The sequence below is a fragment of the Rhamphochromis longiceps genome, linkage group LG6, assembly GCF_057381845.1.
Source record: "Rhamphochromis longiceps isolate RC_006_pf linkage group LG6, R_longiceps_female_GT1.1, whole genome shotgun sequence".
Classification (NCBI taxonomy): domain Eukaryota; kingdom Metazoa; phylum Chordata; class Actinopteri; order Cichliformes; family Cichlidae; genus Rhamphochromis; species Rhamphochromis longiceps.
The window spans coordinates 17,791,107-17,814,594 of record NC_140562.1 but is presented as its reverse complement, the minus strand read 5'-3'; the positions used below and the strand labels follow the sequence as shown (position 1 = coordinate 17,814,594).

At 42.1% G+C, this 23,488-nt stretch overlaps 1 protein-coding gene across 14 annotated transcripts in view; it reads left to right on the top strand.

Moving 5' to 3' along the window:
- The window catches only part of LOC146667822 (sorbin and SH3 domain-containing protein 2-like), a 56,205-nt gene extending 32,720 nt beyond the window's left edge, over positions 1-23,485 (top strand). For 3 of the 14 annotated variants that reach the window (XM_085409518.1, XM_085409512.1, XM_085409517.1), the window contains 15 exons: positions 484-555; positions 5,233-5,289; positions 6,109-6,158; positions 8,041-8,216; positions 11,941-12,017; positions 12,251-12,348; positions 12,737-12,851; positions 12,962-13,090; positions 13,676-13,870; positions 14,519-15,559; positions 16,341-16,802; positions 17,266-17,349; positions 17,668-17,705; positions 18,913-19,019; positions 20,398-23,408. In XM_085409518.1, the coding sequence (XP_085265644.1) occupies positions 484-555; positions 5,233-5,289; positions 6,109-6,158; positions 8,041-8,216; positions 11,941-12,017; positions 12,251-12,348; positions 12,737-12,851; positions 12,962-13,090; positions 13,676-13,870; positions 14,519-15,559; positions 16,341-16,802; positions 17,266-17,349; positions 17,668-17,705; positions 18,913-19,019; positions 20,398-20,459 (2,763 nt within the window). In that variant the 3' untranslated portion in view covers positions 20,460-23,408. Of the gene's footprint in view, positions 1-483; positions 556-5,232; positions 5,290-6,108; positions 6,159-8,040; positions 8,217-8,655; positions 10,489-11,940; positions 12,018-12,250; positions 12,349-12,736; positions 12,852-12,961; positions 13,091-13,675; positions 13,871-14,518; positions 15,560-16,340; positions 16,803-17,265; positions 17,350-17,667; positions 17,706-18,912; positions 19,020-20,397 lie in introns of all 14 variants that reach the window. The other 11 variants (XM_085409525.1, XM_085409515.1, XM_085409511.1 and 8 more) reach the window with 11 other exon arrangements.
- Positions 23,486-23,488: the final 3 nt, after the last annotated feature.

Sequence of the window (23,488 nt, the reverse complement as noted above, 5' to 3'; positions counted from 1 at the left end):
AAGAAAACTAAGGCAACTAAAACATTAATATGGACATCATTTTAAAACGTGAAAAACATCTAAATGTTGTCTTTTTTCATTCACAAACATTCACTTCTGAGTGGTTCATGGTGCTGTTTGTGTTTGATGTTTATAGACTGTATAAATGCATACAGCAGCACAAAAGCGTAGTCAGTTACAGTTATTATTTACATGTTTAGCCTGAGCCCTTTTTGGATTGTGGCAGTTTGTTGCTCTAGTCTAGACTGACTGACCACTGTACTGTAGGAGTGAAACTTGAGCTGTAAATGGGCTCTGCTGCAACACTTTTGTTTCCATGGGCAAGCCTTCATCCTGGTTCATCCTGTGCCCATCTCCCTTTGCCACCTGTGCCCATTCCTAACCACGAGGACCATGTCTCTCTTTGTGTGTGACTTCTTTCCACACTTCCTTTCTCCTGTCTTTCTTCTACTTCCTCTCTCTGTCACTGTCATGCTTTCCCAGACCTATGATGACATAGATTTAGAGAACGAGCCTTGGTATAAGTTCTTTTCCGAGCTGGAGTTTGGGCGGCCGGTAAGTCAGGGCCTAGCTACTCCTTTAAACACAACTCTGTCATAGGCATACACCCACTATCTCCACTCCACCCGGGACTTTTTTTTTTATGTCTGTGCTATTAGACTGGGTGGGGCTAGTTGTTTGGGCATGTGATACTTGTTTGGTGCTTGTTTGGTGCCCCCTTCCTTACCCCCAAAACACCTTTGTGACAAACTGCGGTTTATCTCTCTGCTGCTGGGTTTTTGGTTCTTTGACTAGCAGGCACTAAAATGCTCACACGTGAACCTCGACACTTTTGTTTCAGTTGGTTCATTTCTGCATCTTGTTCAAAAATAAGCAGGAAATGGTTTAAAGGCAGTGGCCTCCAAACGTTTGAGATAACTTGAGGTCATGAACAGTCAAAACATTAATAAAAAAGATGCAGTAGCAGAGATTCGACTGATATTTACTTTTTGCTCTAAACTCTTTCTTAAATAATTTGTGTAATTTTGTTCAGTATCTATCATACAGTTCTTTGCGAAAGTCTTTAGCCACTTCTAAATTCTTCATATTTAGCATCTAAGAAGCCAGACTTTCTTGTAATTTCTTTAGTTCTCTGGGCTTTCTGAAGTTTTTCTTTGGACATTGGCTGCTTTTTCAATCTGCTTTTTCATTCCAGTCATTCTGCCTCACCATTTTCAGAAGAATGTGTTTTTGTTAGCTAAGCCTCACAACGCTGACCTATGAATCATTCAAGCATGAAACAGGCTCCTAAGTCAAGGAATGAATCAGTGTTGTCTCTACACATACAGTGGGGCAAAAAAGTATTTAGTCAGCCACCGATTGTGCAAGTTCCCCCACTTAAAATGATGACAGAGGTCAGTAATTTGCACCAGAGGTACACTTCAACTGTGAGAGACAGAATGTGAAAAAAAAATCCATGAATTCACATGGTAGGATTTGTAAAGAATTTATTCGTAAATCAGGGTGGAAAATAAGTATTTGGTCACCTCAAACAAAGAAAATCTCTGGCTCTCACAGACCTGTAACGTCTTCTGTAAGAAGCTTTTCTGTCCCCCACTCGTTACCTGTATGAATGGCACCTGTTTGAACTCATCATCTGTATAAAAGACACCTGTCCACAGCCTCAAACAGTCAGACTCCAAACTCCGCCATGGCCAAGACCAAAGAGATGATGAGATGAGATGAGATAGCCTTTATTTGTCAGTTGCAGGTCTTTTGCCCACAACCGAGATGACAGACCTTGCCGACCATACATACAATACAAACATCACATTGGGGAGACAGGTCAGGCCAGGTAGCGAGGAAAAAAAACATTGAAATGTACAACACAAAAGGATAATACAGGAATGCACAGGTATCAACTCACAATAACACAATAAACACAGACAAGCAACATGGGAAAGAGTTCCAGTGTGTACATCTGATCTGGGACCGCTACAATCTTTCGACTGCGCCTCCAGCTGACCCGATGTCCACATCATGGGGGAGGTAAGCGTTGGGGGTGGCGTTGGAGCCGGGGTAGGGAGGGTGTTGCGTCAGTGAGTGCTTATCAGTATCAGTATATGTATGTGTGTGCGTGTCCATAGTTCAGCTGAGACAGTGTCCTTCGCCCTGCCAGAGCTTTCGAAGGACACCAGGAAAAGTATTGTAGACCTGCACCAGACTGGGAAGAGTGAATCTACAATAGGCAAGCAGCTTGGTGTGAAAAAATCAACTGTGGGAGCAATCATCAGAAAATGGAAGACATACAAGACCACTGATAATCTCCCTCGATCTGGGGCTCCACGCAAGATCTCATCCCGTGGGGTCAAAATGATCATGAGAACGGTGAGCAAAGATCCCAGAACCACACGGGGGGACCTGGTGAATGACCTGCAGAGAGCTGGGACCAAAGTAACAAAGGTCACCATCAGTAACACACTACAACGGCAGGGAATCAAATCCCGCAGTGCCAGACGTGTTCCGCTGCTGAAGCCAGTGCATGTCCAGGCCCGTCTGAAGTTTGCCAGAGAGCACATGGATGATACAGCAGAGGATTGGGAGAATGTCATGTGGTCAGATGAAACCAAAGTAGAACTTTTTGGTATAAACTCAACTCGTCGTGTTTGGAGGAAGAAGAATACTGAGTTGCATCCCAAGAACACCATACCTACTGTGAAGCATGGGGGTGGAAACATCATGCTATGGAGCTGTTTTTCTGCCAAGGGGACAGGACGACTGATCCGTGTTAAGGACAGAATGAATGGGGCCATGTATCGTGAGATTTTGAGCCAACACCTCCTTCCATCAGTGAGAACTTTGAAGATGAAACGAGGCTGGGTCTTCCAACATGACAATGATCCAAAACACACCGCCCGGGCAACAAAGGAGTGGCTCCGTAAGAAGCATTTGAAAGTCCTGGAGTGGCCTAGCCAGTCTCCAGACCTCAACCCCATAGAAAATCTGTGGCGGGAGTTGAAAGTCCGTGTTGCTCGGCGACAGCCCCAAAACATCACTGCTCTCGAGAAGATCTGCATGGAGGAATGGGCCAAAATACCAGCTACTGTGTGTGCAAACCTGGTAAAGACCTATAGTAAACGTTTGCCCTCTGTTATTGCCAACAAAGGTTATGTTACAAAGTATTGAGTCGTATTTTTGTTATTGACCAAATACTTATTTTCCACCCTGATTTATGAATAAATTCTTTACAAATCCTACCATGTGGATTCATGGATTTTTTTTTTTTTCACATTCTGTCTCTCACAGTTGAAGTGTACCTCTGGTGCAAATTACTGACCTCTGTCATCATTTTAGGTGGGGGAACCTGCACAATCGGTGGCTGACTAAATACTTTTTTGCCCCACTGTATGACAACTTGTCAAAGAAGCAGTTTTAAATATTACCTTTAGGCACTTTGTTACTAGCAGCCTGTCACAAAAAACACATAATTTGTTCCCATTTCTTTAGCTAAATCCATGAAAATAGTTGACAGGCATAACATACTATTGTTGTAAAACTTGGTGTGCAGTGTGAGTTTTAAAAATTTCTAGGAAACTGGACAAGTTGGGGACAAAATAAGAAATGACCTAAGAAGGCATAAAAAAATGGTTACAGCTAAAAGTCATGTCCTCGAGAAGTAGGAAAAAATCAGTAAAGACCTGACAAGACCTGAGAGATGCAGCTAATCCTTCAGCTGATTGGCAGCAGGCTTTATAATCATGTATCTGAATTTGAAACTTTTTGTTCACAAATTGTAATCAGTATGTACAGAGGAGGTCTAGAGAGAGGTACAACAGTGTCTGCAGCCATCTATAAAACACAGTGGAGGCACTGTCATGGTTTGGGGCATTTCAGCCTGTGGTATTGGGAGAAAGCGTCTGGTGGCTTAATTTTTCAGCATGATAATGACCTCAAAAGCAATGCCAATGCTGTAAAGCATACCTAGGAAGTAAAACACTATCAGTTATGTATTGGCCTTCCCAGAGCCGGGACATTAATATTAATGAAGCCTTGTGGTATCATCTTGACAGAGAACAAAACAAAAGGCAGAAACACTGAAAAAAGAGCTGCAGCCTGGAGAACTATTGCTGAAGTCTACTTAAAGAAATGACAAGAAAGCTGCCTGAGAGAGTTCAGACTGTGGTGAAGAACATAAAGAATAAGAATGGCTCAAGACTTTTGCGTAGTACTGTACATGCCAGTATTTATTTGTCAATCTGCCTTTACATACCCTGTTTATTCATTTGATCCTTGCAGTACTATGAGGGAACTCTCTGCATACTTTGAAGCTAAATGCTTTAGTGCCCTCTGATGGATGTAAGTGGTAATAATGTCATAGTGACTTGAAACAGAGATCGCCTCCAGTCATAAATGTGGGATCAAATTACCCACAACCTGTCTGATTTACAAAGTGTCACATGGACATGCCTCTGTCCATGCCAGCGCATGACATCAGGTGTTGACTTGCTGGGCTTATTCGAAATGTTCAGGTGAAAATTTCACATTCAGATCTAGCATGACTTTCTGTCTTCTCACAGTCATGTTTAGCTGTTTTGTGAGATTTCTACCTGCAATGTTTTCACTGTTTCACATCATTCAATAAGCCCTTAGAGTGTAGACATTTTATCTGACTGATACGGCCACGGTCAGAACCACACACTGTGTTCAGTTTTCGATTGAGGCGATAAGTCACAGCATTTGATTGTGCAAGTCCTTGCACTCTCAAAGAAACACAATGTCGCAGCTTGTGCTTCACTTTGCTTTTTGCTTACAGCTTGTTCTTACACTCTGCATGTGTGTGTGGTAAATAGGCACAGTTGCGTGTGTTGGTGTGGTTTATAGACTGGTGTAGTAGGCCTGCGTTGTTTTAGCCTCGACAATCTGCAGTTTAAGGGAAAAAACTAATAAATAGAATACATTAGAAAGTGTATATCAAAGAACGTGTGTGATGAATAGATATATGTAGGTGTGTGTCAATGTGTTGGTGTAAGTGCACAAGTGTCTGATACAAGCAAATCACATGTGCTGTGGTTGTCTGTGGTTACTCAGATTCTCTAACAGGTGTCACTCTCTCCACATGTTTTTTTTTTTTGTTTGTTTCCCCCCCATGATGTCACCACCGCTTCTCCTCCTTCACCTCCTCCATCTTCACCTTCTTATTCCTCCTCCTCTTCTCCTCCCCTTCCTGCTCACTGCTGCTGCTTGGGGCTCAAGCCTCCTAAAAAACGGCTGGATTATAATCCAGACATCTCCGCTCGCCAGCGCATTGAGGTAATCTCACATTCACAAGTGTTCCAGTAGTGTTAATTGTACCATTTCTAACCCGTTACAGCAATCAGGATCTCGATTGCTAAGACATATTTAAGATACGACTGCTAAAAATGAATGTACTGTGAGTTTAAATTAAAATGCTAGCCATTTACTAAAATTTGAGTGGGTTGTTTTGTGAAGGCTGTTGAACATTTGAAGCTTTGAAGTGCTGGTTCACGTCATTCTTTTTTATCAGCCTTTGGTAACATTACAGTATGAGCTCAAAACTTTAGAAAACCAATAGATGCTTCAGACATAAGTGTCCACCCATCATTTTTCTCAATCCAATTCAGTCTAGTTCATGATCATGGGGGTTGGGGACTTGCACCTACCCAAGTCATCATAGGGTAATCACACATTTATCCCAGTATAAATGTGATTGCAATCGATGCTGTTGATTTCCCTACTTTTGTCATCAGCGTTGAACACTCTATACCACTAAGACCCATTCCAGCTGATCCATGCCAGTTTTTGCAGGGTAACATTTGCCCCCCTGAGCTGAACCTCCATAACACCCTTCAGTGCATCACCTTTTCCATCATCCTTCAGAGCAGCACGACAGAGACCAGAAATTTGTCTTCGGTATGTGTGCACCAGCAGGGCCTCTTCTTGGTCAGGTGTGCCATGTGGAACCAGCATCCATTGCGCCTTACGCTGGGGGAGTGTTTTGAGTGTGGCACAGCAACAACCGCATGCAGGCTGTGTATTGTAAGCTGCTCTGCCTCAAGTCTTTGTTCCTGCGGGGCTCACTTTTCTCTTTTGTTGTCTGCCCTATTCCAGACATCCCTCCACATCACTCCTGCTGACAAGGCTCCAGAGAGACCTGCAAGGTAACTGCTGCTTCTTTTATTTTCCTCTGCATCACCCTCATCCCCTCTTCCCCCTCCCCCATCCTTTCACCAGCAGCTGTCCGTGTTGTGATTCAGCTCAGTAGAAAAACTAAGGTCTTTCTCATATTGTCGCTCGCACAAACATCTCGTGCGTGTGCAGTAAATGATGACTTGTGAAGTCTTAATTTTGCTTTTGTCACTGATGGTAGGGCGCTTTGCCTCGTTTTTTTTTTTTTTCATGAGCTGAGCCAGAATAAATGAACCCAGCAAACCTATTGATGCTGCTCTTCACCTCCTGTCCTTCCCTCAACCCCCATTCCTCCCCTCATCCCACTCCCTTTCATCAATGGCCTGCTTATTCAGATGCATTATACTCTGTGAAGAGAGAGGGCAGAGCGGGGATGTGATGAATAGGCCGGGTCATTTATTTAACTGTCCTGAACAGAAAGCCCCCTTGGATTTTTAACATTTAAAACTCAAGTTACTTTATTCCCTTTGTTTTGTTTTTGGATTTAAGTATAATCTGGTACTTTGTATGATGATCTTAGATATACTAGAAATGTATTCAAGGTTTTCATATTGATCATAGTGATTTTAACATTCTCTCAATATATAAAACCTATAAAGTATTCTATGTAAAGTCAAAGGAGCTTGCAAAGAAAAGCGTCTGGACTTCTTTAAGTTGCTTGAAGACGTTTCACTACTCATCCGAGAAGCTTCTTCAGTGGCCTTCTTCGGGCCTTCTTCTTCTTAAAGTCAGCAAAGAGGCACAGAAAAGAAGACCAGACACCAGCGAGGGAGGATAAGAAGGACAGACGCAACAACATTGTCATCCCCTATGTAGCCGGTGTATCAGAAAAACTCAGGAGAGTTTTCTCCAAGCATGACACCCCGGTGCATTTCAGACCCAGTAACACGCTCAGACAAAAACTGGTTCACCCGAAAGACAAAACGCCAAAACACAGACTTAACAATGTGGTGTATGCTGTACAGTGCAGCGAGGAATGCTCAGACCTCTACATTGGAGAGACCAAACAGCCACTTCACAAGCGCATGGCACAACACAGAAGAGCCACCTCCACAGGACAAGACTCAGCAGTCCATCTGCATCTTAAGGATAAAGGACACTCTTTCGAGGATGCCAATGTTCACATTTTGGACAGAGAGGACAGATGGTTTGAAAGAGGAGTGAAAGAAGCCATCTATGTCCACTGTGAGCGACCATCTTTGAACAGAGGCGGGGGTTTACGACACCAACTCTCTGCCATCTATAATCCATTTTTGAGATCCCTTCCCAGACGCCTTAACGCCCACTCACATCCTGGGCCATCTGACCTCAGGAATTCGCATGATAAGGTGGGGCCAGGTTTCACAATGAACACACCCGAAACTCTGGCTGATTGGGACCCACACCCAGTCTCACACCTTGGCTCAGGTGATTAGAGGATCATCAGGGGGTCCTTTTGTCCCTCTGTGGGGGGTTACTCCCACTAGTTTTATATCTGGGACTCTCCACCATTTGACCTTAGAACTGAAGAAGCTTCTCGGATGAGAGGCGAAACGTCTTCAAGCAACTTAAAGAAGTCCAGACACTTTTCTTTGCAAGCTCCTTTGACTACGATGACCTGGATGACTGAGAACCTTCACAGACATATTCTATGTAAATTTAACATCTCCTTTTGTCAGTAGCATCATTTCTTACAAAAGAGGTTATTTCTTAAAACTACTGGGTTACTTTTAATTAATTAATTTTTTGCCTGTTGTCAATTCAACTACTCATGACTTTGGTAAATAAACAGTGCTCCCACAGGAGATTTATAGTGTCTGTATTCGCCTTCTGCAAACTGGATTCACTGACTGTTTGGCCCATTCTTTATTGTAGTGCTGCCAGTGACTACAGGAAGAGAAGGAAGTCTGAGCCGTCAAGCTCCCAAGTGAATGCTCCATCTCAGAGCCGAGCTGCAACTTCCCCTAAACCAGTGGATGCCTACAGACCCAGCAGCAGCCTAAAGAAACCCGTCATTCGTTCCTCACCATCCTCACCCTCCAGAGCCAAAGGTAGCCACGCTTTCACAGATGCAGCTTCTTTCACTTCTGGGTATTTCATGAAAAGAGATATTTTTTTGTATTTTGCTGTTTGGCAAATCCAGAAGAAAGTTACCATTACTGTTTAGCCACCAAAGGCTCACCCTAGGTCAGGTTGTGTTTGTTTTCCCTTCTTTTCCCAACACATGCATGTGAACTGTGCTTATATGATTTTGTTGGGTTTTTTGCAATATGATGCCTTTCTGGTATAAACCTTAAAGTTCACTGATTGGTGGAAGTCTGAAGGAAAAAAAAAAAAGAACATCAAGTCATCTGTTTTTTCCATCCATTCTTCTCTCCTGTTTATTCTCCCTCTCCCCAGCTCTTCTACTGTTTTGCTGGGTATTATTTCTTAACTTGCTTTCCTCCTTCTTCTCTCTCACCACGCTGCTTTCTATTGGACATCTAAAAGGTGGGGACGCATGCAGCATGTATTCAAACAGTTTGACCTCTCCAGGTCCTTATCAGCAGCCCTTTGTTCCCCCAGTCCCATCTGACCCTCTCAATTCAAATGAGGATGGCAGCCAAGATGGCAGCTCTTCCTCCAAACAGTCTGTCTGTTGTAAGAACAGCTGGCAGACAAAACGCCAGAATGCTGAGACGTGGAGCAGTGCAGAGGCTGCGCCAGCTTCTCCTGCCAAGCTAAAGTCACGCAGTTGTGATGACCTACTCAACGATGGGCGTTCTAGCTCGGGTGGACGAAATGCTACCCGCTCAGAGAGTGCTGGGTCACTGGTATGCGATGGAAATCTCTCCACAGTATCATCATCTACTCGTTCATTACCCCGTCTCCATCGACGACGAGCACACGACTCGCCGGGCTTTCTCCAGCTCTATCGAAAGATGCACCAGATCGACAGAGCTCAGCTAATTCCATCTGAAGTCATCCGGTCGGTCCGTGCGCGCATCCTGGATCTAGAGCGTCAGCCTCATCTGCTTCGGCATCGCCTCTCTCCTTGGACACCCTCCTGGGGTGTGGAAGTGCCACGTGATATGGTGCCAAACCGCATTTCTGAATATGAGCGTCTTATTCAGAAATCCAAATCCATGCCTAACTTGGGTGATGGCGAGGTGCCTTCAGGCACCACCACACCAGGTGGCTCATCATCTCGAGCTAGCAGTGGTGGTGGTGTCACACCCAGTTATCCAAAACGCCGTTTTTCAATAGAGTCTTTACTGGAAGAAGACAACAATGGAAACAGTGGAACAGTACCTCAAACCATGGATCACTTACACCGACCTCGTAGCCCCCCTGAGGGACAGCCTCGTGTTGGACCAGACCCCGGGCGTGGACGGTCCTTCCCCGCTCCTCCTGTTCTCCAAGGCCCCCAAGCCAACCCAGACTATTCTGACAGTGAACAAGACGCTGTTGCCTCTGACCTCAGTGACTTCATTCAGGTTGAAGGCTCGTCATTTTGCAGTGAGAGTGACTTTGACCATTGCTCACTAACCTCCTCTGAGAGCCTATACGGCTCTTCCACCCTCCACCACCATCACCACCACCTCCGTCACCACCACCACCATCACCACCATCATCCTGGTCACCAGAGTCTTGGCCAGAGCCAAGGCTACCAACACCGCCATCTCATCAGCACCTGCAAAGGCCGCTGCCCGGCTTCATATACCCGTTTCACAACCATGATACGTCATGAGCGGGAACGCGCGCGACAGGAGCACCAGAGACCTTCACAGCAGACCCGCAGCAGCCATTCCCAAAACCAGAGCTCACAATCCCAGCAATCGATGTCCAAGCTGGCCTTCCTGGTCAGTCCAGTGCCTTTCCGCAGGAAAAAGGGCTCACCACCTACCTCTAGAAGATGCAGTGGGGGCGGAGGTCGAGGTAGCAGACCCAAGTCTAAACAGGCAATTTACGAAGCGCTAGATGCAGCTTTGAGAGACATATATGAGCACATTCAAGCAGAGAGAGGCCACAGAAACCCTCGGGCACCTGATGATAGCATCCTGAGAAGAATCTTGGCAGAACTGCTGCCAAATGTGCCAGAACGCAGCTCCTCGTTGCGGGGAAGGAGGGGGTGTTGGCACGGCGGTCACTCCTCTGCATCGTTGTACCCAGACAGTAGCCCCACTGGGTATGCCTCATATAGAGGAGAGCCCTCAACACCACGGTTACAGTCACCACGGATACAGTCACCAATCAGTGCCTGTTATGGACGACAGTTGGAGACCTCAAACAACAATGATTATGGAGAGGAGCAGGGCAATGGAAATGGTCTCTGTTACTCAGGTGGAAATAACACACATGTAACACCTCAGATACACACTACACTTAGCAGTCACTTAACATGAGTGTGTTTCACAACAAATACATGCATGCATACAAGCATAAATACACGAAGGCACATATACATCCACTTACATTTATCTCAGTGTCTCTTTCAGTTTTGTCTGCACTCGTTGCCCAGTTCTCCTCATTGATCTGCCGACACTTCCATTACCATGCTTTTCTGTTTAATTGTATGGCATTGATTAAGACCCATTTACTGTAAATTCTCGAGACAAATCTGGCTATTTGTTTATTTTGTTAAGTTAATGTGAGTGAAGCTTCCTGCTATTTTTTTAGTAAAATAAGAGGACAGTGCTTCTGCTTTAATTTGAAACACTGCACAGAATGTGGAGTTTTATTGGCAGATCCTCAATGAACAGATGAAGAAAACAGTGGAGAAGCTGAACTATTACAGTGAAATAGTACAAAAGTACAGTGAGGGATACAAATAACATGGTCCAAGTATAATAAGTCTGTTTTAGCACTGATGAAAAGGGTTTGAAACAGGAGAGGGATTGTTTCAAATGCTGGCTTTGTTTTATGCAATTTTGGAAGACAGATATTTGAGAATTTACAGTATATTGCTCTGTAATCCTGTCTCAAAGATGTAATATTTCTTTACACCTTACTTTTAGGCTCCTAATGAACGAGTCATTAACTGGATTTTGGAGTTTGGCTATACAAAGAATTGAATTCTCTCACCAGAAGCCGAGGTTTACGTGTAGACTTGAATTTATAGTTGGGTTTAGGCAGTGTCTAAACCTCAAATCACAAAACAGAACAGGATGTGTAGTTACTTCAGGTGGATATTGATCAAACACTTTTGTTTTAAATGTGTTGTCAGTGAATGTGTTCAAAAAATCTACTTTCATGTTCAGAGTAAGAAATAATAATCTGGTTACAGTTTCCTTCAAACCGTATTTGTTATTTCAGTTTATTTGTAAAGAAATATAACTTCTAAGAGACAAGGTTGATGTTTGGGGTAAATTGTTGTGAATGTTCCTTTTTTTTTTTTTTAATGCATTTTGTTTTTCTTGTATCATTTGTCTGTTTCAAACATTTATTTATAGTTATCGCATTATTACCAGGTCATTTTCTTTCCCGTAATCCTTTTGATCCTACGTTTTTGTTGTTTGCCATATTTTTTTGCTCTGTATTCCCCGTGTTTCATTTTGTTTTCCGGGTATTTTGTAGCATCGCATGTGTCTATTTGTGCTGTTGTCCAATCACCTTGTTTTCTCCAATGAAAAACAAATAAAACACACCTGTTTATGACCCAAGCTTCCATTCCCTCATTTACCTGTTTGAGTGGCATCATCACTGTTTCCCAGATCACACTTTGTATGGTAGGTGATGTGGCATGTTCGCTTAGTAACTCGTGTGAACCTTTTCATGTGTCTCTGCTAATCACAGACCAGGACATCTCCAGGAGTTCCACACTGGATGGACGCCACACACCCCAGAACAGAAGACCCACTCCTGACAGAGAGGTACAACATTGGAACTGGTGGTGCACTTAACACATTTATACACGGTGCATTTCTCTCAAATAACATGTAATCAATGTGCTCAAAAGGGTAACGTCTTTGTCTTTAATTTCCCAGTTCTGTAGCACATTGATATTTATATTTATTCTTAAAAATTCAAAATAATTATGTTACATACGTGTTTCATATACCTGGTAATGCTTGTGGGCTTTCTTTCTCTCACTCCACTCTTTTAGGTCTCCCATAAACAGATGACACAACTTATTCTGTTCTCTCTCCTCCATCAGAAACAACCTGCAAGAGCCATTTATGATTTTAAGGCACAAACGAGCAAGTGAGTACAACAAGCTTAGAGTGCACGCGTGAGAGAGCCGAGTCTAAGAACGCAGACATCTAACTGCACGTCAGCAAACTCAATGTCCTTTATTTACATTTTGTAGTTGTAATATTGCTTTCATGTATACCAGTATAACACCTTACCACCATAATCTGATGGGGTTTTTTTTTCTTTTAGATGTATGCATGAATAAAGCTGCTTTCTGCATTGCTGTCTCTTATTATTTTGCTCTTATTACTTATATTATTTTGCTTTCCTGGCTGACATTTTGTCACCGATGCTCGTGCTGCAGAAGTCACCGTGTCTTGTTCAGCTGCTATGTTATGTCCATGCAGTGGATGAAAGATGCATGCAGAGGCCCTTCACTCATAAAACTGTGTTACAGGGAGCTGACATTTAAAAAGGGTGATGCAGTGAACATCATCAGGCAGATAGATAACAACTGGTATGAAGGAGAACACCGTGGGCGAGTGGGAATATTCCCTATAGCATATGTAGAGGTAAGTCGGCTGCTGATTTCTGGTCTGAATATGGCTTGGTTGTATTTGAATATGCATCTCCTCCAACATGACACGCATACAGGTTTACACCATTTTTCACACATTTACAGAAGATGCCGTCTTCAGAGAAGCAGCAGCCAATCCGTCCTCCTCCTCCAGCACATGTCAGAGAGATTGGAGAGGCAGTGGCCCGCTACAACTTTAACGCTGATACTAACGTGGAGTTGTCACTGAGAAAGGTATTTCAACTTAAAGCATGTTTATAATGTTTTTGTCATTGATTTAAATATTTGAAGTGCTGGCTTTTGCAGTTATATCTAAAGGTAAAGATGTTACTAAATTGTAGTAAAAAAAAATGCAGTCCTCTGAAGAACTAAATTCCCGGTATTCTCTGTTCCATAGGAAGGAACTTCTAATCAAATGCAGTTTGATAAAGCAGACATATTGTATAAATTCCTCTATTCATATCAGATTTGAGGCCTAAAGCTAGGCCAAAACTGAGCCATGCAACAGGACAATGATCTCAAGCACAGCAGCAAATTTATAACATAAAGGCTGAAAAAGAAAAGAATCGATGTGTTACAATGATTGAGTCAAAAGCAAGAAAGTGCATAATGATATGCGCATAAATTGATGACAAAGAACTGAAGCAACGCCGTTAAGAAGAGTGGGACAAAATGATGTAAAATGACATGGGGAAAAAAGCCACATTGTGGTTTAAGTAAGTGTGAGAGGACCTGCTGTGGGGTCCTGTTCATTCCACCGTTCCTGATTTGCAGCTAAGTGCCTTGTTTGTGTGTTGTTGGTGTGTCTGATGTGTGCAGGGTGAGAGAGTGATTGTGATAAGGCAGGTGGATCAGAATTGGTATGAGGGGAAAATCCCAGACACAACCAAACAGGGGATCTTTCCTGTGTCCTACGTTGACCTTGTCAAGCGATCTCCATCCAAAAGCTCCGCCCATCACATAGATCCACATGGTTACCCCAGCAACAGGACACCAAGCTCCACACCCGTCAAGGTAAGAGAGTCTAGAGCCTGCTTACTCGTCAAGCCACAAAAAACAATAGAGCAACTTCAGATCAGATTTGTGCCTTGAAGATATTGATTAAGTTATACTTGAACTTGGCTTTTATTATTTATTTTATCAAAGTTATAAGTAATCAGAGCCTAATTATTGTTAAATTACATTGTTACTGTTTAAAATCACGTGTTTGTGTGATGGTCTCTTTATTTCCTGTTTTATGCAGTTTTCCTCACAGTTGTATGGGATGTATGTATAGTCAAAGTTTATTACAGAGGACACTGTTTATTTTCAAATGCGCTCTATAAATAAACTTTACTTGACTGTACGACAGTGCAATAATGTAAATAATGCATCTCTTTCAGGGGCTTCATAAATTCATTAAGATGTGATTTTGGGGGGTATTTCTTCATCTTAAAAAAAAGCTGTTGGTTATCAACTTGCACCCCAAATAAAAAGAAAATAAAGATCCAAAACTTCCCTCTGGTGTAACGGTAGTCTAGTAATTAGTGAATACTTTAACTATAGTAAGTCTTCTGTTCTACCTTGAAGAGTCAAAACGTACATAAAAACACACAGCACGTCTCTGTTCTAGTTTCATAAATCACCCACTGTTCCTTCTTTTTTTGCTTTATTTTCATGGAGCCTTTCTATCATCCACCTCCACCACCCACCACCCACAAACCCCCCTCCCCTCACCCCTCTTTGAGAAGCCTTGACCTGCAAGCCATCACCACCGAGTGGCTGTCCCTCACAGTGGAGCCGTCAGCATCCACTCAAGCTCGCTCCCTCACGAACACCCCTCTGCCGCCCACACCGCCTCCTCTCCCCTCTGACCTTGCATCTCTCCTAAAGGCTCAAGAGCCCAAAGCACTCTCATCTGCACAGCCACAAAAAAGTTTCACCTTGTCATCCCTAGCAACCACAGCCTGCAAAGAATTTTCCAGAACGCCCACTTTTAAAGACGCAAACCTCAGTTTAGGTCACACCACAGCTGTCTCACCCATCTCCCCCCCTACTCCTCCTCCTCCAGACCCCCATTTCTCATTAACCTCTCCACTGCCTGACTCTTCATTTCAATATAACTGTGGCAGAGGACTGCATATCACTGAGGAAGACTCAAACTTAGGAATTACTACGCCTGAGGTTTTATCAGAGCCGATAAAATCAGCCACACCTCCTGCACAAGAGCACAAATCCACAGTACGAGTAAACAAAAGCAGGGAAACCCCGGACACTAAACTGCAAGTCAAAGACCCTTATGATGAGCTGTTGTGCATGTTTTTGGATGGTTCCAGCAGCACAGATGATGGTGATGTTTTGAGATCATCTCCAGTAGATTCTTCAGCAGCTAAGCTGACCAAAACGTCCCAAAGCAGGCTCTTCCCATTAAAAGCGGAAGAATCCCATCAGTCGGACGTAAAGCCCCCAGCGGTCACTCCTGCAAGCAACTCAACAGGCAGCTTTCAGTTAGCAGTGCAGCTTCACAAGCCTGTAACAATGGAGCCCCTATGTGTTTCGTGGGGAGAGCAGTCAAAAAATGTGAATGGGCAACGTTTTGACTCACATAGACCACCGTCAGTACAAGCAAAGGAATACACTGAGTTGTTCATTGAAGAAGACGATGAAGCTAGAAGTGAGAAAGAGCAGGATGTTAGAGTTTTAAATCAGATGCACAGCCCACAGGTACAGCATGGTGTGCACTACATCTGTTGAGTTTGGAAATGCTATAGGGCCTTAGAAGGGACATTGAGGAATTAAGTTAATATACTGTATGATGTCATTCCCCGCCAAAATTAGCAAGTGTGTCCCATCGTCCTTTTTTTTATGTTTTGTTTTGTTTTCTCCCATCTCCTGCTGCGCGACTGCAAAATGCTGAGGCGCATAGTGCGTATAAGTCGCTAGCACTATGCTGACTCATTAACTGCAGAGCTCCAAACCTCTTCTGGCATTAACATCAGCATAGAAACTGTTCACCAGGAGCTTCTTGGCATTGGTTTCCATGGCCGAGCAGCTCCTGTAGGTGCAGTACACCCAGGGTTGTTTTTTTGTTTGTTTGTTTGTTTTTTTGGGGTGGGGGGGGTGTATTTAGTGTTCAAGAGGCACTTGAGTTCTCTTTCCAGTTTTTTTAAAAATTGTGTTATTTTTGGCATCTGATTTAAAAAATTAATACATTATTTTTATTATTGTTATCTAGTCTAGTCTAGGGCGCATTATAGACTTGTGTTCTTATTTCCATTCAACACTGATCACAAGATTTTTTGGAAACATCTCATACTCAGTGGAAACTAGTGGATATATTTTTGTTAATTAGGATACTTATCACAAGATTGTTTTTTTTTATATATATATATATATTAATATTATACTTTCCTCCATGTCCCGTCTGGGGTTTAGTAAATCACAAACAGAGCAGCTCATCCCGTGATTACACTTGAGTATTCACATGTGTGTCTTTACCCCGTAGGCTGAAGTGTCTCCATCTACTCAGTTTCCCCACAATGGTCCCTCCTCCCCCTCCACACCACCCCCTGTGACCTCCCTGCTTTCCACTTCTTTTTCCTCTGCTTGCCCTTCATCCTCTTTCTCCCACACACAACAGCAGCACAATCGTAGTATCGTCCCTTCCTGTGACCATGCCTCCCCTCGTCCTCCGTCCCTTCCTCAGCTCACAACGTCACTGCTGCCTCCAATTTCTCCATCTGTCTCACCACCTCCCCTCCACTTCCCTCCAGACGATCCCTCTCAGCGGTCTGTCTCTCACCCCTCAAGCTCTCCTTTTCTTTCTAGTCCGGTCACGACATGTCCCATCTCAGAGCCAAATTTTCCCCTTCCTCCCGCTAACATTGCCCCTCCACCCTCCACTCAGCGCTGTCCCCCCACTGCCCCAACTGTACCACATCAAGGACGTAGGTCGCCTAAGGTGAAGGTAAAGCTGGCATGTAACGAGTATGCCGTTGATTTGTGGTGATGAGGATGATAAGAACTCTCATAATAGTGTATTTCTCTAACTACTAAGACGTGAACTGAATTGAGAAGTAACTGATTGGTTATATATATCAAAGATTAATTACAATTTATAATCAGATTTATAGATGCAATGCAAGCAGTACTGTTAGTTTCAGGCACTAATTCTCATTATATTAACATGTAAGTACCCAGCTGATGATTTTAGAGGCAGCAGAATACATGCTTGAATAACTGTTAATAGAGTTGTGAGCTGTAACTGTACTGTGTTGTGATTAGGAGGCTTTTTATTGGCATCAGCATGTTGATGATGTTTTACAGCATGTCTTTAGACTCTGTCTGTGTGCAGAGCTCAGAGTCGAGGTTGCTGTTGGTTACTGTTAAAGATTATAGGTGTGTTGCTTCTGGTCTTTCTGCCTGTTAAGCAGGATCCAATTGTTGGTGGTAAACCCCCTCGTAGCCCCATCTTGTCCCGGAGGTCCTATCTGTCACCCGTTAGAGGTCGAAGGGTAGGGGGGCATGTCTTCATTCAACCATGCTCATAGTGCACTCCTGTCTCTGTGCAGGAGGGAGATGTTGGGAATAACCATATCATTCATGACTGATAACGTGCTACAGTATGCTTTTTTTGGTTCATTTCTTTTTGTTCTTTTGTCATATGATGATTTATAATTTCACTTTGTGAGAAGATAAAAATCAAAAGTATCTTAGAGCAAAAAAACTTGCTAAAATCTTTTCTCCTCAAACACTAAACAAAAGCTCCACAAATGGCAAAACACAAATTTGTGTTAATCATTTGTGTTTCTCTCTTTGTCTCTAAAACTCAGCGGTCAGTACAAGATGCACTCCACGGTGGAGGAGACCCGTAAGTAGTATGATTTTAATTTTTTTTTGAATTGCTATTAACATCTTTCTCTGTGCTTTAAAAGGCGTGTGTGTGTGTGTGTGTGTGTGTGTGTGTGTGTGTGTGTGTGGCATTAACTGTAATCAAAACAACTGCACCCATCCAGTTTAAATTAGCTGTACTTAACTGCAGTGTTGGTCAAGTTACTTGAAAAAAGTAATCAGTAACTAATTACTGATTACTTCGACAAAAAAGTAATCCCGTTACTTTACTGATTACTTATTTTCAAAAGTAATTAATTACTTAGTTACTTAGTTACTTTTTAAAAACCCGATTTACAACCTGAATAGGTGATAAAGCGATAGATCTTTCAGCCCAATTCTACTTTTTCTACATAATCCATCATACAAAATGTAATCAAATGGAAAAGTCTCTTTTTTAAACTTGTTTTATCAGTTTTAATCTTTTAACTTTATGCATCAAGCAAAAATTTAATTATATGCAACATTCTCTGACTTGAATTAGTTTAACATTTAAACCTATTTTTGACACATTCCAGCACATAAAATAAAAAATAATTTGTGTTTACACTCACTCTTTCAAATAGATGCAAGTAAAACACAGCAGGAAATAAATAAAGTCAAAGACCAGCGGTCCTGTTGCTCTATTTTCACCTGTAAAGCAGGAGTGGGTTAGGCGGAGGTTTACCCTGGTGCAGGTGTGCCGCGGTCAGTTGAAGAATCCGCGAGTTTCTCTGTGAGTTTCCCATTACGTCGTAGCTACTCGGTGCTTGCTTGGAAGTTTTGGGGTTTTTTTCGCTGTAAAAAGAATTTTTCTTCCCACGCACGATGGACGCTAATGTTTTTGTCACTTTTTATGGAATCAAACTCAAAGTAAGGTCAGTACTTCCACGCTTTAAACGCTGCACGCTCATACTCTCTCCCACAATCGATATGTGATCCATTGTTGATCTGCACACAGCTGTTGTCACTAACGGCGCACTCGCGTCCGTCACTGTCGTGAGACATTCTCGCAAAAAATCACGGTTTTAGTAACGCAGCGTTCCTACGGGAAAGTAACTGTAATCTAATTACCGTTTTTGCAATAGTAATCCCTTACTTTACTCGTTACTTGAAAAAAGTAATCAGATTACGCGTTACTGCCCATCTCTGCTTAACAGTGAAGAAATACTTGCCAAAGAATAAAAATCAAATCTTTTCCAACCCAGGTACCAGGCGCTGTACAACTACATGCCTCGCAATGAGGATGAGCTGGAGCTGCGGGAGGGAGACGTCGTTGATGTGATGGAGAAGTGCGATGATGGCTGGTTTGTTGGTAAGATGAACAGACATCAGCCAAGAAAAGTAATAGAGATAGAAATACAAAACGCATTGAGCCAAACACATGATGAACTAAAAGTGAGTTTATCACTATATAAGTGTATAAAGTAGTAGAATTATATTGTTACACTTGCCTGCCTCTTCTATAAATGTATAAAATCCAATCATCCAGTCACATGGCAGCATCTCAATGAATTTAGGCATGTAGTAATGATCAGGAGGACCTGATGAAAATGTACAGGATTTTCCCAAATAACCATCTCTGCAGAACAGCCTGAAAAATAGAAAATGGCCAGACTGTTTCCAACTAATAGGAGGTCAGCAGTAACTAAAATAACCACTCATTATAATCAAGTTATGCAGAAGAGCATCTCTGAATACAAAGAGCAGCAGAAGACCATACAGGGACCCACTCCTGTGAACTAAAAACAGGAAACCGATGCTACCATTTACATGGGCTCAGAAAAATTGGACATCAGAAGATTGAAAAAATGATTTCTGCTGCAGCATGCAGGTTGTTGATGTCATTGTGCCAATGTGGATTGGAATCTCTGAGGAATGTTTCCACAGCACTTTGTTCAATCTGTGGCACAAAGAATTAAGGAAGTACCAGCAAGACGTCGATAATTGTCATAACAAATGAAGCAGAAATGAGCGCACTGACTGAATAAGCAGGAAGAATGCAGAAAATAAATACAGTCAATGTTTAACTTGATAATGACTCCAATAAAGTGCTGAACTACTTTCAGTTAAATTAGGAATTTGATAACTCTGTCCACCACTGTATATATCAAAAAAATCGATATAATTTTATAGATACTCACAAAAATCACAGAATTTACCTCAAGGAACTTTTACACTTTATACAGTGCATTTTGTGCTTTTGTTTGTTATTTTTTCCTGTTGTGTTTGTGCTGGTTTCTAGCTTTTTAACCATTACTAATGTATGAGTTAAAGGTTTAGTCAGTTACAATGGACCGAATGGACCATGAAATTAATGTGATTTGAGAACACCAACTTTGGACCCCCTCCTTAATTTAATGTCTAAAGTCAGGGTGTAAAGACAAACACGACCTAAAACCTTCTAAAAAATAGAGGAAAACTAAAGCATAAAAATGTAGAAAAACTAGACACACCACTAGATGTCAGTGTGGCTTCAGCACTGACTGTGGGAGAAGACAAAACAACCATATCCCTCACAGCTGAGCACAGATTAAGTGTCATTTCTTTGTTTTTCAAAAATGAAACCTGCTTAAATGTTGGTGTAGTTCTGAATCTCCACAGTTGGCAGATTTCTAGACTACAGCTGACATTTGTGCCATAGTCGTGTTTCAGCCCTGACAGTTTCCTTTCATTGTTCTGTGTTTGTGAAGGGACCTCTCGAAGGAGCAAGTTGTTTGGAACCTTCCCAGGAAACTACGTGAAGCAGCTATAATGATTCCAAACTCCCGCTGACCCCGCCCCTTTCTATGACCCGTTCGTCGCCCTCCTCAGCACAGCACCCGCAGGACATCAACAAAGACCTGCAGCACACGTTTGTGTTTGCGTGTATGTGTGTGGCTTGTCAGCTTCACACAGACAAAATACTTAGCTCTAACTAGCCATCTTTAATGGAAGACTTCTATAAAGTAATAACGCATTTTTTAAACTTATCTTTTTACCCTTATTTTTCTATTATGGAGAACCGAAGATTTGTGCTGCACCCAGTGACCTTTGACTTTTGACAATAACGGAAGTATATCTGCAGTGATGCTTTCCTTTCTTTTTCAGTTGTTTAAGGACATTAAGATCACCAAGAATACCTTTTTTTTCTCCAGTAACTCAAAATTTAAATCACTTATAGTTAACTTCAGTGTTTATTTACAGATGTCTCCACAAAGATTTAGTGCAGAGAGTGTTAAAGGAAAGCAGTATTGTGTCAGAGGCCAGATGTGTTTTGGCAAATTAGGAGCCAACGTGTTGCATCATCATGCCAGGTAAAAGGATGGTTCAGCAAATGTTTTTTTGTTTTACTTTGGGGGATATTATTTAATAAAATGAACAATAAGTTTAAATACTGCAGACGTGAAGAAAAACACTATCACAGACTTAGCTCCAGATTAGTAAACACGTTGTTGCTGTTCAGTTATTTTCACGTTAGAATTGAAGCACTTTTACTGAACTTGATCACAAACAATCTCTTTGGTTTCTTTTTTTAACCTCACTTCAGATTTTACACAGCAGAGGTCATTTTGACTGCGCCTGGCTTCGGGGGAGAGGAGTGTGTTGAAAGTGTATGCAGAAAGGTTACTGACCTTTTTTAGGTATTATATTTATTAGAAGACGAAGGCTGGTCTCACTGTGTTATACGATGATTTTTAGAAAGAACGGAGCACCACATTGTTTTTTTTGGGATTTTTTTTAAGCATATTTTAACAGTACCTAACTTACATTTGAATGATTGTTATTTTATGGTCATCATTATTCAAAGTCCAGGTTCTGAGTGATTACAGAAAAACAAAAACACAATGGTTAATGGGCTAAAAAGAACTTACTGTTGTTTTATGATGAATTTATTTAAGTCAGATACAGGACGGGAATTTTGAAAACCTTTGGAAATCACAGAACTGCTGTTGGATCTTTTATAGCTGTTGTCAGAGTGAGTGGGTAGTGTGTCATTACTCATGTTTGTACTGTTGTGAAATGATTGGCAATTTCCATCTTAGCGTGTCGTTCTCAGTAACTGATCTCTGTTTTGTTTTCTTCACAAAGAATGGACACTGACAACAAAACGATGTAAAAGCACCTTAAAATATTTTATCATTCACTGTCCTTCACGTCACTCTCTGTCATTCACCATTTCAGCCGGCGTGAGTTCACTGTGTGCGAGTGTGAGCGTGTCGTGTTTTTGTAAGCCTTTTTTGTTTTTGTATGTGAGCTGTAAAATGGCCAACATCCACTTGCTTTATAAAGTCGGCTTTTTCTCATCCACCATCACGTTTGGTTTCCTCTTTCTTTCCATTTCGCATCATCAGTGGTGCTAACCCGCATTCTTCTGAGAACGTCTCGTGTAGCCGGGCTCGTAGGATTTTCTTTGCTCCAGTTCGTCGTTTTTACGTTGGTGGGGTATTTAAAGTGAATTTACTGTAGGTAGACCGAGTAGAGTTGGTGATCGCTGCCTTAAATCCAGCTCACTAATTTAATAGCCATGTATATGTAAACCTGTGATGCAAAAACAAAAAGAATAATTTATGCATATGTAGTTTAGAAAGTGTATGAAAGTGTGCAGAGAACATACAAAGTGTTCAGTGTTTAAACGTTAGGCCCTCTGCCTGCCTTTGATACGAGCGTAAGAACAAATTCGAAGCAAGGAGATGAATTTGATTGCTGATATGTTTATACGTGTATGAAGGTGTAAATCTTATGTTATTCATGTTATTATTGAACTCAATGCACACTCTTGGACCTGAGTATTTCTTGTAGGACTTGTTGGATGATTTTAAGGGGCTGTATTGCTAATAAAATCCAGCTGGTAGATCAAATATTCCAACAATTTTTTTTCTTTCAGCTCAACAGAAAAAGATTATGTCATCCACCTGAAATGAAAATCTCAGGTGCCATAGGCAGAAATCTAGAAATCCCTGGCATAAATCCTCTCCTACCAGAAGGTCACAGGACACACGCGTGAATTAATGTTCACTTTTGACGTCAAGCAGAATTTAAAAACTGCAAAGCGGTTTGCATCGGTATTGGACTGAACAGAGTGAAAAGTTCTGGGTATACAACCTACACAGATGTTCTTAGGTGCTCACATTAAGCATAGGTTGAAAGCTGATTGATAGAAATGTGGGCTGGAATACGAAAGCGAGTAACGTCAGAATTCAGCATGAAGGGTTTTTCCCCCTTCATTAAAACGTAAAACATCAAAAGAGCAGCACGAAAAGCAAAGGAAGCACCTGCAGAGAACAACCGTTTAAACCGTTTTTAACACTTGGTTTCACTTCACTACTAAGAAGGTCTTTGTCTATTATTACTTCAGCCCTATTCTCAGTAGACGCTAAGCTAAAGGACCAACAGACCGATTGTCATGGACACCGCCCCCTGGTGACAGTAAACTGCTACAACGTATACACGACTACTGGAAACTACCAATGTATAACCGGTGAAAAGCCCTGTGGTTGGAGAAATCTTGTGTCGGATGCTTTTTCTTTTGTTTTTTAAACCAGAAAACAGAGCCCAGAGTAGCTGGAGGCGGGTCGCTCCCTCTCAGACTTGAATTATTTTATTGTTGCCTGCCCTAGCTAAGGTAGGACATATAATTTAGATGGACACGAGTACCTACTAATTAGTGCTAGCTGACTAAAAACACAAATTTTGTAGACTGGAACTCAAAGCAGGGCACGTAATTCCATTCCCTGCAACCAGGCAAGTGTTTGTGGTGTCAGTGCCACAAAAAGAATTCAAACATCCATTTCAGTCCAGTTG